The 14643-nt window shown below is 36.5% G+C and overlaps 2 protein-coding genes across 4 annotated transcripts; both read left to right on the top strand.

Moving 5' to 3' along the window:
* Positions 1-19: 19 nt before the first annotated feature.
* Positions 20-11132, top strand: LOC116721189 (uncharacterized). Of its 3 annotated transcripts, none has more exons than XM_032564748.1 (25): positions 23-89; positions 886-1017; positions 2031-2195; positions 2337-2477; positions 3108-3259; positions 3954-4057; positions 4162-4351; positions 4538-4663; positions 5504-5647; positions 5770-5905; positions 6185-6335; positions 6846-6982; positions 7149-7260; positions 7339-7402; positions 7514-7717; positions 8125-8270; positions 8655-8773; positions 8871-8992; positions 9077-9174; positions 9239-9375; positions 9582-9706; positions 9798-9943; positions 10074-10176; positions 10263-10399; positions 10567-11132. In XM_032564748.1, the coding sequence occupies exons 2-25, from the start codon at positions 891-893 to the stop codon at positions 10679-10681; spliced, it is 3201 nt and encodes a 1066-aa protein (XP_032420639.1). In that variant the 5' UTR covers positions 23-89; positions 886-890; the 3' UTR covers positions 10682-11132. The 3 variants fall into 3 exon arrangements, 2 of the variants coding, with proteins under 2 accessions (XP_032420639.1, XP_032420640.1); XM_032564749.1 differs by lacking the exon at positions 23-89 and adding an exon at positions 99-229; XR_004339547.1 differs by lacking the exons at positions 10074-10176; positions 10263-10399; positions 10567-11132 and having other exon boundaries at positions 20-89; positions 9566-9706.
* A 191-nt stretch (positions 11133-11323) lies between these two features.
* Positions 11324-14562, top strand: LOC116721192 (protein THEM6-like). Its single transcript, XM_032564758.1, has 3 exons — positions 11324-11472; positions 13603-14108; positions 14195-14562. Exons 2-3 carry the CDS (start codon positions 13605-13607, stop codon positions 14300-14302), a joined length of 612 nt encoding a protein of 203 aa, XP_032420649.1. The 5' UTR covers positions 11324-11472; positions 13603-13604; the 3' UTR covers positions 14303-14562.
* The last annotated feature ends 81 nt before the right edge of the window (positions 14563-14643 follow it).

Consider the following 14643-nt stretch of genomic DNA (forward strand, 5'->3'; position numbering starts at 1 on the left):
AATTGATTATCCAATGAGCTCGATCTGTTTGTTTCTGATCTCGCTCCACCTTGGATAAGCTCCTCTTTCTGGCTCCTGCCAGGCGGAGGGTAAGGCTGCACCCAGCAACTCTCTATTCTTTGCAAGCAAATGACAAATTGTGCAAATTAAGCGTCTTATTGAACAGCCAATAGGCACTTTTCTTACTCTGTCGTTGGCAGATTTGCAACGCCAGAGTAAGAGGCGAAAAGTAAGCAGATTGTCTGTTATTTTCATTATTTTCTTCCAGAGCGTTTTAATTTTAGAAAATGAGAAGTGTTTAGAAGTTTATGCTTATTTTTGTAGGTCTTAACCGAGTTACAATGTGGATACATAGCTACCCTGGACTGCTACTTTTCGGAAGCAATGCTAACACTTGGAGGAATTTGCCATGTCGACATTTGAACTATTTGAAAAGCTATATATACACCCGGTCTTACAGAAAATATTGGAGATGTTTAATTTGTTTCAGAAATTTAAAAACGTTTGCTATGTTTAATGTAGGCTAGGTCGGTTTGTGTTAGCCTTCGACCATACCAGCAAATTGAAAGCTAACCTGCCTTTTTGTTTCAGGGTTTATGTGAATGTTTTACTTCATTGTTTTTTGGGAATTTTATATGAAGCAAAATTGTTAGTAGTTGCATACTTTCATAGGAGAATATCTAATATTTCTAAAGTTATACTGGCAATATTTTTTTAAATGAATATAGGTAAAGATGGACTGAATGACTGATGTCTTAACTCTGCACAAGCGTTGTGCAAGTTTGACAAGACTGGGAATTCGAGATTTTTGAGAATCTTATCCCAGAATCAATGCTCTCTGTTTTTATACAGTAATAACTTGATATATTTTGCTTATTTCTTAAGGATGGATGCCATATTTAATTTGCTCCAGCAGTACAGACTGGAGTCCTACTACAACCAGCTTTCTGCAAATGGGTGTGAAAGATGAACAAGACTTTGTTGATGGAGTGACTGATGAGGATTTACACAGCCTTGGTGAGGGTTCTGAATATGGCATCAATATGAACCATTTGCAAAGCAAGGTCAAAGTCTTGCATGTTTCTGGGTTGCGGTATATTTTTCATGTGGAGTTGAAGATTATAAATTGCTCATGGCATTCAATTGAGTTTATTTCTGCAATGGTACTTCACACCAAAGGTAATTTCACAAGAAATGCAGGTTCAGTTCATATCCAAATTGTAGAAATTTTAAGTTCTGTCATTGCGATATTGGTTTTTATGTCCATAGTGCTTTGCAAAAATATTCACACCTCTTAAACATATAAAATTTTGTCCTGTTGAAAGAACAAACTTGAATCTGTTTTATTTTCATTCTATGTAATTGACCAAGGCAAAATATGGTAACACAGGATGGCTTTCTTCTTGCCATTCCATATTTAATTTATCTTTGGGATCAAGAAAGTATTTTTGAATTGAATTTTGAATAATTTTTAACAAATTGTCCTACCTGAGCTGCAGATTGCCTTCTGATTAATGCTGTCCTTGCTCAGCTTCTCAGTTAAGCTGTGTCTTGATAGACTTGCAATTGTGCAATATTTGACCAAATTTTTAGATTATGGATTGATGTGAATTATAACTTTAAAACTCCTATAAAGATATTCTCCCTGATGCATCAGTTGTGTTTGTTGGTCTTCATGATGCAGCCCTTTTGACTTGTGTTCCTTAACAAACATCTTAGTCTGTAAGGACTTAGATGTAAGGACTTACTAAGGGATTAAATCTCAAACAGGTAGACTCTATTTACTCATCGGAGACTTATGAGGGCTGTTTGTCTGGACTCTATTTATTTAGAGGAATTGTTTTAAAAACACAATTTAAAAAAAATTAACTAATTTTTCTTACATTTTACACGTAATAATCACTACTTTGTGATTGTATATCACATAAGATAAATGATATTGAAGCATTATTTTTAACATGACAAATGTAAAGAAGGTAAAAAGGTTTTGCATTGTTTGCATGTTAATTTGTTCTCTCTTTTCTTCTCAGGTTTAAGTCATGTGGAAAAGAATCGTTTTAACAACATGAGAACCTTTATTCAAAAACTAAGTGCTTCCCAGCGACAGGTCCAAACTGTGACACCACTGAAGACTTCAAACTCATTTAGTCTGTGGTACACATATCCTAAATGCCCCGAACGGAAACCGATTAAAGGTAGGAGAGAAATAGGACAACTTTGTCATTACTTTGAATGTTCTAAACTTAAAAACAGATATTAAACTAGTACAATTAGTTATGAAGACAGCAAATACTAGCCCCTATATGAAATTTACACCACAAATGTGAATGTTACAGATATGGACCCTGGACAAAACACTGTCGAAGATCTGATGATACGGATCTCTTACCTTGAAAAAGTTGCCAACACCCTAGGGGGGGTCTGCTTATATACCGTCGATGGGATGCCCCTGACAGATGATCCCTTCTTCAATACATGTGAGTTGATATAAGTTCTTTTTATATAAAGACGGTTTTTGTATTAGAAGGCATTTTACCCGTTTACTAGAACATAAAACAAACCAACGTTGTTGCTAAAGATTGAGAAGAAGAAGAAACAGATTTGGGACACAGAACTACTGAACTTTGAACTACTAGTAAAAAAATATTCAAGAGAGCTTTGGTTAATTCCTTTGTTTCATTTTTTCCCATCAACAGTATTTGTGAACTAAGGCAGCACTTACTAACTTGCATGCTTATTTTTAAGACAACAGTTTTAAAAATGACATTTGACTACAGAGATTTGGGCTAAGATGGACAAAGATATACTTTTTGTAGAGCTTTCATTGTATGTATCTGTGACTACTATGTACAATATCACAGTCACATAATGCCAATGCTCTCAGCCTCCTGGCTGTTTATGTTGCTTTGGACTCTGAAGATCATGAGGCGAATAATATTTTGATTGGGCAATATAGCAGAGATGCATCCTAGTAGGCATTTTTAAAAGTTAGCAAATGGAAAGTTACTGTCCACTTTCCTATTTTATGTTTGAATTATAAATGTTCAGCACCTGTTTGATACAGAACCATGTTTAACAGTTTAACTATGAATTGGTTTATTTTTCAGGGTCTTTGAAAGAGAGACATATTCAAAATGGTGACACAGTCTATGCCATTTTCACTCCAAAGGAAAACCTAAGACAAGCTCCTCAAATGCCAAAGCAAAAGCCCTGTGAAGCGAATGGGACAGAAGTCATTCGATGCCACATCATGCTCAAGGTAGAGCTGATCTGCTTACTGTAAGAGATGCGGCAGTGAGAATATTGGGGCCAATTTTCAGTCTTAAGTGTATGTCGGTAAAGGTTTTGTTTATTATTATGATTTCCCCAAAGGAACTATTATTAGTCTTTACCATCTTATATTTCAGCTGAGTGTAGCTAGTATTACTAAAATAGTCAGCATGTGCATTCCTAGACAATGTGGAACTTTGCTTCAGCTGAGATTTCTAAAAGGCTACCAACATTTGCAAGTCCACCATGGATTGAAATCTCAAGGGATTAAATCGAGTAGGTCTGTTCAGCCTTCCTGTTATCTGCTGAGTATTTAATTTTCTCACAACCTCAGTGAGCCGTAGGCATCCCATAAAATGTGTAAAATACAGAATTTTTGCTTTCTCTGGCATAATTTTTTTTTAATACTGAAATTTTAAATCTTCTTCCTTCTAGAAGCACACTGGTAAAGTATGTTTTATTAATTAGAAATAAAAGATGAGTAAATTCATTGATCAGCGCCCTTAGAACTAAAAATCAACTGTTTGTAGTAACAGTAAAGTTGTTAGATGCATCTATCCATTTAATTTAGAATATCTTGTAGATATGGCAGTTTTAGTTTTCATTAGGAATGAAAATATGGAGAGCATTTTTTTAATTCTGGTTGATTTTTATTTTTTTTATTCTATTTTTCTGTTTTCAAGGGATATTTTGACGTTTGTGTGGACTTGGAAAGTGACACAATGGCAACCCTGAGACAAAAATTATCAGAGACAAGTGGCATCCCACGACATGTCCTTCATCAGAAGTAAATCTACACAGTTATTTTTTGTTCCTACTGTACTGACCTCTTATTTTCACAGGTAGTCCTCAGCACCGTCACTTGTTTTTTGTTGTAATTTTTGTCCTCAGAGGGACATACTCCATCAGCGACACACTGAAGAAGTGTGGAATTTCGGAAGGCTCAACCGTTTTCTTCAGTTTGTCATCTTTTTCTAAAGAAACTCCGTATGATGACATGTTCTACTTTAATGATGTTGTGCCTTCAGTGTCGCAAACCCTGATAGGAATCAGTGTATTCTTCTCATCTCTTTATGCTATTGTAAGTACTGTCCTGCTGCTATCATTTATTCACCTAATGTTATTCAGACTAACGGTCAAAGAAGCTTCTTTTGTGGCCTGTTCACATAAATCCTTTTCTTTTTCTTTTTAATACTCTCTGAAAGTAGCCATTGTTCTCAATTGTCTTAAGAGTTTTTCTAAAATATGTATTTCTATGTGCTTTCAGGCAAAGCATAGAGACGTACCCCGCAAAATATTGCTTGCCTACATAAGAAAACTGACTGGATGTAACCCCCTCGTCCAGAGCTTGCATCAGCTGTGCAGAAAAGAGAGAGTGACCAGAAACCAGAAGGCAAGTCATGGAATTACTATTATTAATTCTGTCTTTGTAAATATTGAAGGTATTCATTTTGGTCTTATTTTTCTGCAATTGTGCTTAGCACATACACATTCAAATTGTTGGATTCATGAGTATTTTTACACAATGAGCCAAAACTGAGCGATTTCTCCTGGGCATTTGGAGCCTATATGAAGCTCCTATTAGGTCATCCTTTCAATTCATGATCTCCAAGTGTTTATCACATCTCTTGGTTAGCCCTGACCCACCCTGGTAATAATATTGTAATAAAGTAATGAACCTGTAACCTCTATGGATTCTAAGGGGTATTTGCAATTGCAAAATGACAAAGTGCAAAGCAAGAGCAAGACAGCATCTTCCCAGCCTGCATATGCACACAAAGTGGAGATATGTGATCTGCAATGTCTGTCTGATGTTAGAACTGTTGATCAGCAGAATCTAGTGAAGATAACATGCTGACTGCAAAGTCGATCACAAATTTAGTTTAATCAAAAAATCCACGTCCGCTATTAATATCACAAATCACTGTTTTTGATTACCATAATCATTAGTTGAATTAATAAATGCCATGCCACTTGGTATCTGTTATTGCAATTAACCCAAAGCATACAAGCATAAACACCTTAGACTTAAGTATTTAAGCATGATGAGAGAGGACGTATTTGTCATCACAAGGGGGTTTGTAGTTAGATTTTCTTTTTTGCTGTTCTTATGTGGTGACTTTTTAGTCACTTTTGAGGTCATTAGAAAATATATTTTTTTATCTTAACTAATTCACTGTGTTTTGTATGTTGTAACAGTAACTATGACGATGTACTAACTGATCTCCTGCAGATTGCCGTTGTTGAGAGCTTGTACATGCTCTTCAGAGAGCTTTTACCCAAGCAAGGATCACAGAGTGGGGAAAAAACTATTGAGGACCAGGATGTTTTTGAGAACTCCTTGTACTGCTGGGCACACCTCATCAACAAAGCAAAAGTAATGAAATTATTTTATTTTTCAAATTGCCACCGTCCGTGTCCGCGTATCTTCATTTTCTGTAAAGTTTTATATTAATTTTAGCCAGTGTCATTTATTAAAATTTTCTTCCACATCAACAGGACCAGACAACTGAGCATGAAGACTTTACTCCGATCAGTCTTGTGTCCGAAGACGGTAACCATTTCTGTGAGCCAGTCAGAGTTCCCGGAGTGCCAACCGTCTTTGAAAGAGCGGATGTTCTTGACAAAATCAAGGGTATTTTTTAAGCTTAAGCACTATAAATGGCTTATTTGATTACTCGTGGACAACATACATTCATGATTTCTCACTTTCTGCAGTTTTATTTTGAAACTTGTTAGGCTGTTCATTCAATTTTTAACTAGCTTCCAGAGTTTTATATTATGGTAATGTTCTAACAGTAGTGGTGTTAATGCCTACTAAGTTGAACCCATAACCAGTACCATCTCTTCTATGTGTGGTGTTCTTGGTTTAGTTTGGTATTGTACACATTTCGGATTGTGCCCTTTAAATTAGATGGCATTAAAATCCCAAATTGCACCGAAGAGCCGTTGCGAGAATGTTCCCTCCAGAGAGCTGCTGATGTGGAGAAGATACTTCTCAGCATCCCTCGCTCTGTCCGGTCATATCCTCTCTGGATTCATCACGACAAGGTGTCTGGTCACAAGTATGTATCCTCAAACTAATATTTGAATAATGCTTGTGTTGTTTAAGAAGAATTGTTAATCTTGGACTGAAGTGTGTGTTAGATTTTTTACGATAGGGTTGCTTCCATAGTGTGCCTAAAGACTTGACATGTATCTCCTCTTCAAAGACTTCAACATTTAAAACATATTTAATAGATCTTCAAAATATTTTAAACAAGTATAGAAAAGCCACCACTTTTGAAAACCTTGAAAGACTCCAAAATAGGACAGCTCATTTTTAAGAACATTTATTGAATAGTTTGGTCTCTTGGAGCAAAATACAAAGGGTCAAGATTTGTTTTAGGTAAGACATGAAATACAGCGCCACCTTGTGGTGAAATTTTACCTTGCCATAAAAACACCCACATTGAATAGATCCCTCAAAAGGGTTTTATTACAAAAAAGTTAATTAGTGATTAGAAAGGTTTACAACAAACAAAAGCTTTGAAATATACTAGTTTACTAATCTCTGCAGCGTTCTGTTTTTTTAGCTTTCAGGTTAATGTTGAATGGACCTTTGGAAGTATGGTGGAAGGACTAAAAGCTTTCACTTGTCTCAATGTGACTCCACCTCTGCAGCTGAAGGATCTGGGATCAACTCGGAGTTCCCTCGTTATGCTGAGCGAAGGTTGATCATAATATGAACATGCAGTTGTTTCAGTCCAACATCCATGATTTTAAAAAGGACAAAATATCCACTCTACATTTGCCTTTATCTCTGGTGTGCTGAGTTTTTTATCTTTAAAGAACTATTTTTCAATAAGGTTATTTGCTCTTTTCCTCCTTTTAACCAGACAACATTGGGGTTTATCTCTATAAGGACAAAGGATCCCCTGATATGATCAATGTACATGACTGCCTGGATGGAAAAGTAAAACTAGTGGATCTGAATAGTTTGGCTGCCAAGTAAGTACATAATAGGATACAATATATGCATATGCCATAAGAAGAGTACAAAATAAAATCAAGTTTTATGTGATGTAGGACTGGTGACCACAGAGACGATGAAACATTTGTCACTACCAGAACTCCAAAAGAAGCAATACTGGTAATATGTGAAAATACTTGTATTTCTTTTTTCTAATTCTAAAATAACTCAGAATAAAGTAGCATTAGTTGTCCAGACATAAATTAATTAATGTTGACTTGTTTTCATCAGATACTGATGGATACCAGTTCCTCCATGGAAGAAGAATGCTATGAAAATGCAAAAATAAAGAAAATCGATGCTGTGAAAGAGCTTTTTGACAACTTCGCTACCAGGAGCATGGCCTACGATTTCCATCATGTCATTGGTCTTGTGAAGTTTGATTCCTTTGTGAAGACCCTCCATACATTTACTGAAAATCTGGAAAAGTTCAAGGTACGCACTTTGTTGCAGTAAAAAAGATGATCTTTAAATGTGTTATTATAATTTTACATTTTAAAAGCCATAGTTGGTCTAAGACAATTTATTTCAGTTTCTTAAATCAATGCAGAGTCGATTTCGGAGGTGAAATGTATGTTTACACCTTTAAGTTATTCCCCAGATAAGTGAGGCCTGATAACTTGGGGCTGCAGAGACATCCACGTGCATACTGTTCTTACATTCATGCATTTTTGTTTTTATAAGAACACATGCACACTACATTGTGTAGACTTTAACTGAAAAAAGGTTGCTTCTAGAAAACTGCATTAAAAAATTAGGGATGACTTAAATCGGTGTTTAATCCCTGCAACAGCTGCTACATAACAGGACTTGGTTTTTATCATGCTCTTCCACATTCGTAGGAACATTTGCGTGACTTGAAGGCAAATGGATGTACTCTCCTGTATGATGCGCTACGGCGAGGAGCTCGTGAGCTTGAAAAAGTCAAGGAGAGATTCCCAGATTGTAGACTTCGCATCATATGCCTTACCGATGGAAACGACTCTGGGTAAAATTTCCTTCTGCTTCACTTTACATTTTAATCACTTTTTCTGTTGATTAGGAAAATCTTATATTAAGCTTGAAGAATTTAACATTGTCTTTCCTTGTGTATAATCAGTTTGCGCAAGGTGTACGCACATCCTTAACCCTTCTGCAGTGTTAAGAAATGGGGTTGTTTGGATTCCACAAGCTCTTTACTCTGTGTGAGGTCATGATGATGTGCAATTTTACAAGTTTTTCTTTTTTTTCTGTTGTCACTGCTGCCCGACCGTGACATTTGCCACCCTCCTCCTGAGAGTCGAGCTTAAATTTGAGTTTAACTGGGCCTAACAAATAGGTTGTCCTCCATTTGTCTGTTTAGGTGCAAAAAAATGTATTTTTTTTTTTTTAGTTCCCAGACAGAGCCTGTAGCTGTGACAGTGAAACTGCTCAAATCTGACATCACTGTTGATTCAATCCTCCTGGGAAATGTGGAGAACAACATGCTGCATGGGATCAGCAATGCAACAGGTTTATTTTTATTGAGTCTAGTTACCAGTTTTTTCACAGCAGAAAAACAATGTTTTGAAGCTTTTCTTTATTTGCTCTAATTTCTTTCTATCTCTAGGTGGTTGTTGTTTCAAGCCTCAGACAACCAAAGATGGCCTAAAGCTTTTTGAAATTGAGACAGTTCTGTCTTTGGAGCAAAGGAAACCCAAGAAAAAACTTGATGCATCTTCCATCTCTGAGGTCTGTCATGACTGTTTGTCTGCATTTAGTTAAGATGAATGAAACACTATGGCTTTATGACGTATTTATTTTCATTCCTTCTAGTCTGGATTAATGGGCCTCTTTGCTGCTCATGGGTATGATGAATACCCAGAGACATTCTTGCCAAGTCAGATAAATGGCAGAGTGACCCTTACTGAAAGGTAGCAGACATCATCACTTTTCTGTGAATAAATGGACAATTCCAGCCCTTTTTTTCTTAATCAGTACCCTCAAAAAGAAGATTTGTGAGTCAAAGGATGGACGATTCATGGAAAAGGAAAAACGGATCCTGGAGGAACTCAGAAGTCTGCACTGTGACCCGCATCCCTTCTTTAGAGTCTTTCCATCAGAGTCTGATTTCAGTAAGTTGATTTTTTTTTTTTCCCTGTTACAATTTTTGCAGGTTAACTTTTTAAAAGTGACCAATAATTGTGCCATAAATGAAAAAGTAATTTGTAAAAACTAGGTGGTAAATCTATGAACCATATAACAGATTATTATGAATAAAGAATTTCTCTATTTAAAAAATATTTTTATTACATCTGTGCTAAGAGTCTCATCTTTTCAGCATTCTGGAAGATTCTCATGCAGGGCCCTCCTGACACACCATACCAGTCGGGCGTGTTTGAGCTGTACTGTCAGTTTGGACCCGACTACCCAGTGAAACCTCCAGTCCTTCGTTTTGTCACAAACGTATCCTGACACTTTGTGGAAACATTAAATATTTCTTGCCAAGTATATGTAACTTCATTTTATGTAGTTAGAATTCTTAACATCATGACAGGTGTACCACTGCAACGTTAACAGTGTGGGCCGGATCTGCCACAACATATTCGACCGAAACTACAATGCACACCTCACAATGAAAGAGATTTTTGATGCTGTGTATGGGCTGCTCATCATTCCTGAGCCAGATGATCCCCTGGATAGGTGAGGAATATTTTAGTATTTCACATGGTCGTTTATCTGAATATAAAATCCACATGCTTTAACTTCTGCTTCTCCAAAAGGCTTGTAAATATAAAAATTCATTGATACATTAAATTATTATTTTTTTAAGCATTTTGGCTGAGGAATTCTTGACAAGCCGTGAGATGTACGAACAAGAAGCCAAGAGGCACACGGAGGAACATGCAGGGAAGTCTCTGGATGATATGGAAAAGGTGGATCAATGGGCATATTTACAGTATTGGTGGTGTAATAGTCCATGGATAAATTTAACATTTATGTATCTTTTTTTTTCCTGAAGAAACTGGTGGATTCTGTGCCACAGTTTGTTCCCCAACACCTGCTCTGTCCTCTGACCAAAAAGATGTTTGTTGATCCTGTGAAAACAGTTTATGGCACTGTGTATGAACGCAAAGCCATCGAGGAGCATCTCAAACAGTAAGCTACTGCATCTGCATCTCTTTTTGTTAACTGAAATTTGAAGCTGCTGCGTTATTACTAACCAGGATGCGAAATGTGAAATTATGAGACATTTTTGTTCGAGCTGCGTCTTTAAAATGATGTTAAAAGGATGCTCTAATCATGACGCTGTCCCTCTCATTCAGACACAAACATGATCCACTGGCTGGCCCAGGACATGAGCTTGAAATGAGTGACCTAATGTCAGACTGGAACATGAAGAAAATGGTGATGGATTACAGATCTCAACAAATTCAGTGAATCTTCTTGGGAACATCTCTTTTTTTTTTTCTTCAAATAACCACAGTGACTTTAAGATGACATTGGTTAGAAAATAACTTGGATGCATGCTTTTTTTTCTTTTTTTTTTTTTTTAATTAACATGCATTATTATTACATGTTTAACTTAGTTCTTATGTGTGGTATTAATCTGTTACTAATCAAGTTAGCATGTGATTTTTTTTTTGTATAGTATTTTAAATTCTACTTGATATTTTGTTAAAGACAAATTGTGTTTATTAATCAAGTATTTGCTTGTTATTCATACATCAGTCAAGTATCTTGAAATGACAATCAAGTTGGACTCTTATGGCGTCACAATGTTAAATAAACATCGAATCTTTATTGTACTAGTTAATAAAATTAAGTAATTTTGAAAATTGAATTTAACATAATCTTGAGACTATTAAAAGTATCCTTGAGTTTGATTGAAGAGTCAATTACCGCTGTACACTCGATCAGTCTGCATTACGTCATTTTAGCTACCGGAAGTGAATGAATCTCTTTTTGTCAAAGTAAATGTTAATTTAAAAGTATGTTACAACGACATATACCTGGTCTTCACTTAACTCCACACACTCATTCAGTGTTTTTGTTTACAAGGCCAGTGGTATGATTTCATTTTTCCTCCATTCATTCTAGGTCAATTTAAGAAGAACCACATCGTTTGTCTTTTAATGTGAAACCCATTACAGGAAGTCTTTAGAGTTAAAGACTTCGTGTATTGTAGTGTCAGTTAAAAACTGCTGACACTACAAGACACGACACGGCAGGTGAGTTTGAAGTTTTCCCACATGCCTGAATGTTGTAAAGTTTTACATTATGTTCAATAAGATACATCTACTTCCTTACCGTATTGGTTATTAATGTCTTTAAACCACATTAGCTAGATTTTATTTTCGTTCTGAAGCAGGACCTCTTAAACTAAGATTCAGAATTTGAAATATGTTCAGTATTTCTGGGTCATGGTTCTGAGTCATAAACTGCTTTTTTAGAGTTTTAGAAAATAGTTTATCAGTGGAAATCTCTTAATTCACTGAAACTGCTTGTTAAGACAAACTCCTCATGCAGGGATAGCCTGCCTTTCTTGCGGAACCTGTTTGCGGGCTCCTATTTTGTGGGAAGTTTAGACTTTAGTGCAACATTTTGTCAGGATTTGCTGAGACTTGGGAAAATTCAAGAATTTCAGCGAGACCAATAAACAGTTTTATTTGCTGGATATTGAGTGAGTTTCACACAGACGTTGTAATGAGTTGAACAATGTTTTTTGTTGGCCAATTTTTTAAACTTGCACTTTCTCTACATGTGTATGAATTCCAAACAGGTAAATAATTTCACAAATTTTACGTGGAACTAAAATTTCACGTGTAGTATACAAAAAGGCTTTTGTGAAGCCATGATGAGTCAAAATGTCGCCATCTGACCACTGAGCCTGCAGAATTCAACGTAAAATATGGAATATGTAAACTACTTGCGTATTGCAAAGAATCTGATTTATTTCAGTTTATTTATGTAGCGCTTAATCACAACATGTTTCCTGAAGTAACTCTATGATAAAGAAGTCAGTTAAATCCAATCATACAGACAGACTCCAATACAATCCAAATTGGGCCATGCAGATAAGCTGAGCTTGTGATTACAATGTTTTCTAAACCAGGAGGTTGCAGAGTCTCACTGGTAGCATTCAGTTTTCCTGGATGAGTGAAGAGTGTTGGGGTTTCTGTGCAATGTGAACATTATCAAATGGAGAGTTAGAATTAAATAAAGACAAGTGGTACTAACGATGTACGTCTTTTAAATATTTCAAATGACAGAAAGCTTTGTCAGCTGTCTCAATCACCAACTTTTATTAGGACTAAAGTTCCACATACCATTGAACCATTTGTTTTGGCAGCACTAAATGTAATGTAAATACATTACATTTCTAATTATTATATTTACCATATTTAAAGATTCTTAAAACATTTTCTGTTACATTAAACAGCTATAGCTCTGGGAGGTACATTTATTGTATTGATTAACTGAATTAGCTATTTTTGGAATATCAGATATGACTTATTTGATAAATGTGCTCTTTGGGTTTCCATTGTTCAGACTGATGCCAGTCCGCTCAGGGTCTGGCATCTTGTTTTACAAGCATGCGTTACAACTTGGATTTATTTGGACTCTGAATTCAGGTCAACTCCTAGAGTGGAAGATTAAAATAAAAGCATGTTTTAAAAATTCTTTTCTGTGATTTGTAGTTGTAAAAGAAATTGAACTTTTTGGGCCATTGACAAAACACTATAAAACAGCAGATTAGATTCATCCCTGTTTCAATGAATCTAATCATTGAAACGGGGATGAATTAAATGACTGAGTTAAATGACTGAATTACCCCTGAGTACAGAATTACGCTCTAATCTTTTTTGTATTTGTATTGTGTCCTGTCCAGCAATTTAGCACTCTGAATACTAAGAAGAAGCCCAACAGATTTGTTTGCAACTTTTGCTATAATGCTTTAGGTTCATTTAAAATGCAATAGACATGGAGACAGAAAAGAGGGGGTGAATAAAGAAAAGAACAGAAAAGAAATATAAAGGAAAGAGAGATATAAGAATAAAGGAAAAGTACAAGAAAACACCCTAGAAGTCAGTTTATATCCCTGCAGAAAGAGAAAAAACTAAGAATCCACAGTGGCAAATATGCATCACTGAAAAGCAAACTGTACTAATTAATCCAAGATGTATTTAGTGGCAGCTGCAGCTGAAGATGGTGTATCTGTCGGGGCCCTGAATTCAAAGCTTATGATGAAAAAAAATATGCTATAGTTACATATACCTGTAATTTAACATTACAATCAAAACAAATATGAGAGAACAGCATCATATCATCATTTATTTCCATCTGTCCTGTCCTTACAGAGATGTGGTGGGTGGTGTGGGTCCTTGCTGCGATAGTGTTTCTCTTCAGCACTCTGGATGTGTGGTACTTCCTGCGAGCGGGCGCCGTTCTTTTGCGGGCCTGGTTTCAACCTCCAGTGTGGGACGTCACAGGAGAGCAGGTCATGACAGGACGCGTCACCCCACGTGACATCGACATGTGCCACATGAACAATGCCCGGTACCTCCGGGAGTGCGACTTCGCCCGCTTCTCTCTCTACATGCGTAACGGTGTGTTCAAAGCAGCTCGGGCCCTCAGAGCCAACCTGGTGGTGGGGGCCACAACCATTCGCTACCGCAGGGCTTTGTGTATAGGAGAAGGTTACGATCTGTGCAGTCGTATCGTAACTTGGGATGACAAAGCTTTTTTCCTGGAGCAAAGGTTTGTGTCCACTAAAGACAGACTGGTGTGTGCCGTCATGTACTGCAAGCAGAGTGTGATACGCAGCAGCCCTGACAAGATCTTACAGCACCTGTGTAAAAGGAAGGTAAGAGAGGAAGTGAAGGCTGATAGGATGAATCTGGGCACATACTAGTATCAAATGAAAATAATCTTGTGTTTTGCTGCTTGTAGGTAGAGCCTCCTGAGTTTCCAGAGGACCTGCAGCATTGGGTCAACTTTATTTCTGCCAGCAGCCAGGCCCTGAGAGCTGAGAGTGGTCTTGAGGAGAAGAACAAATAGTTGGATGGACAGTATATCTACCCTGAGACTCACCATTGTCTCAGAGAGAAATTAATAATCTGCACAGTTATGTCACTACTTCACTGTTGTGCCTGTTCTTTGCTCTAAGGGTACTTTGAACCCAGTATTTAAAGATGTAACACAGGAATATTGGTGTACATTGCATTAAAAATGGTGTTACATCACAACTTTTGTAACTGTAAATATCTAATGTATGACAGGTTTTATAGCAACAGCAATAAAACTAATCCATGGGTTAAGGTGTGAGTTTCTTATTGGGACGAAATATGCTTTCAAAGCACAAAAATGTTAGAAATAAAAATGACTTCTTGAGCTTTAAA

The sequence above is a fragment of the Xiphophorus hellerii genome, chromosome 6 (assembly GCF_003331165.1).
Source record: "Xiphophorus hellerii strain 12219 chromosome 6, Xiphophorus_hellerii-4.1, whole genome shotgun sequence".
Classification (NCBI taxonomy): Eukaryota; Metazoa; Chordata; class Actinopteri; order Cyprinodontiformes; family Poeciliidae; genus Xiphophorus; species Xiphophorus hellerii.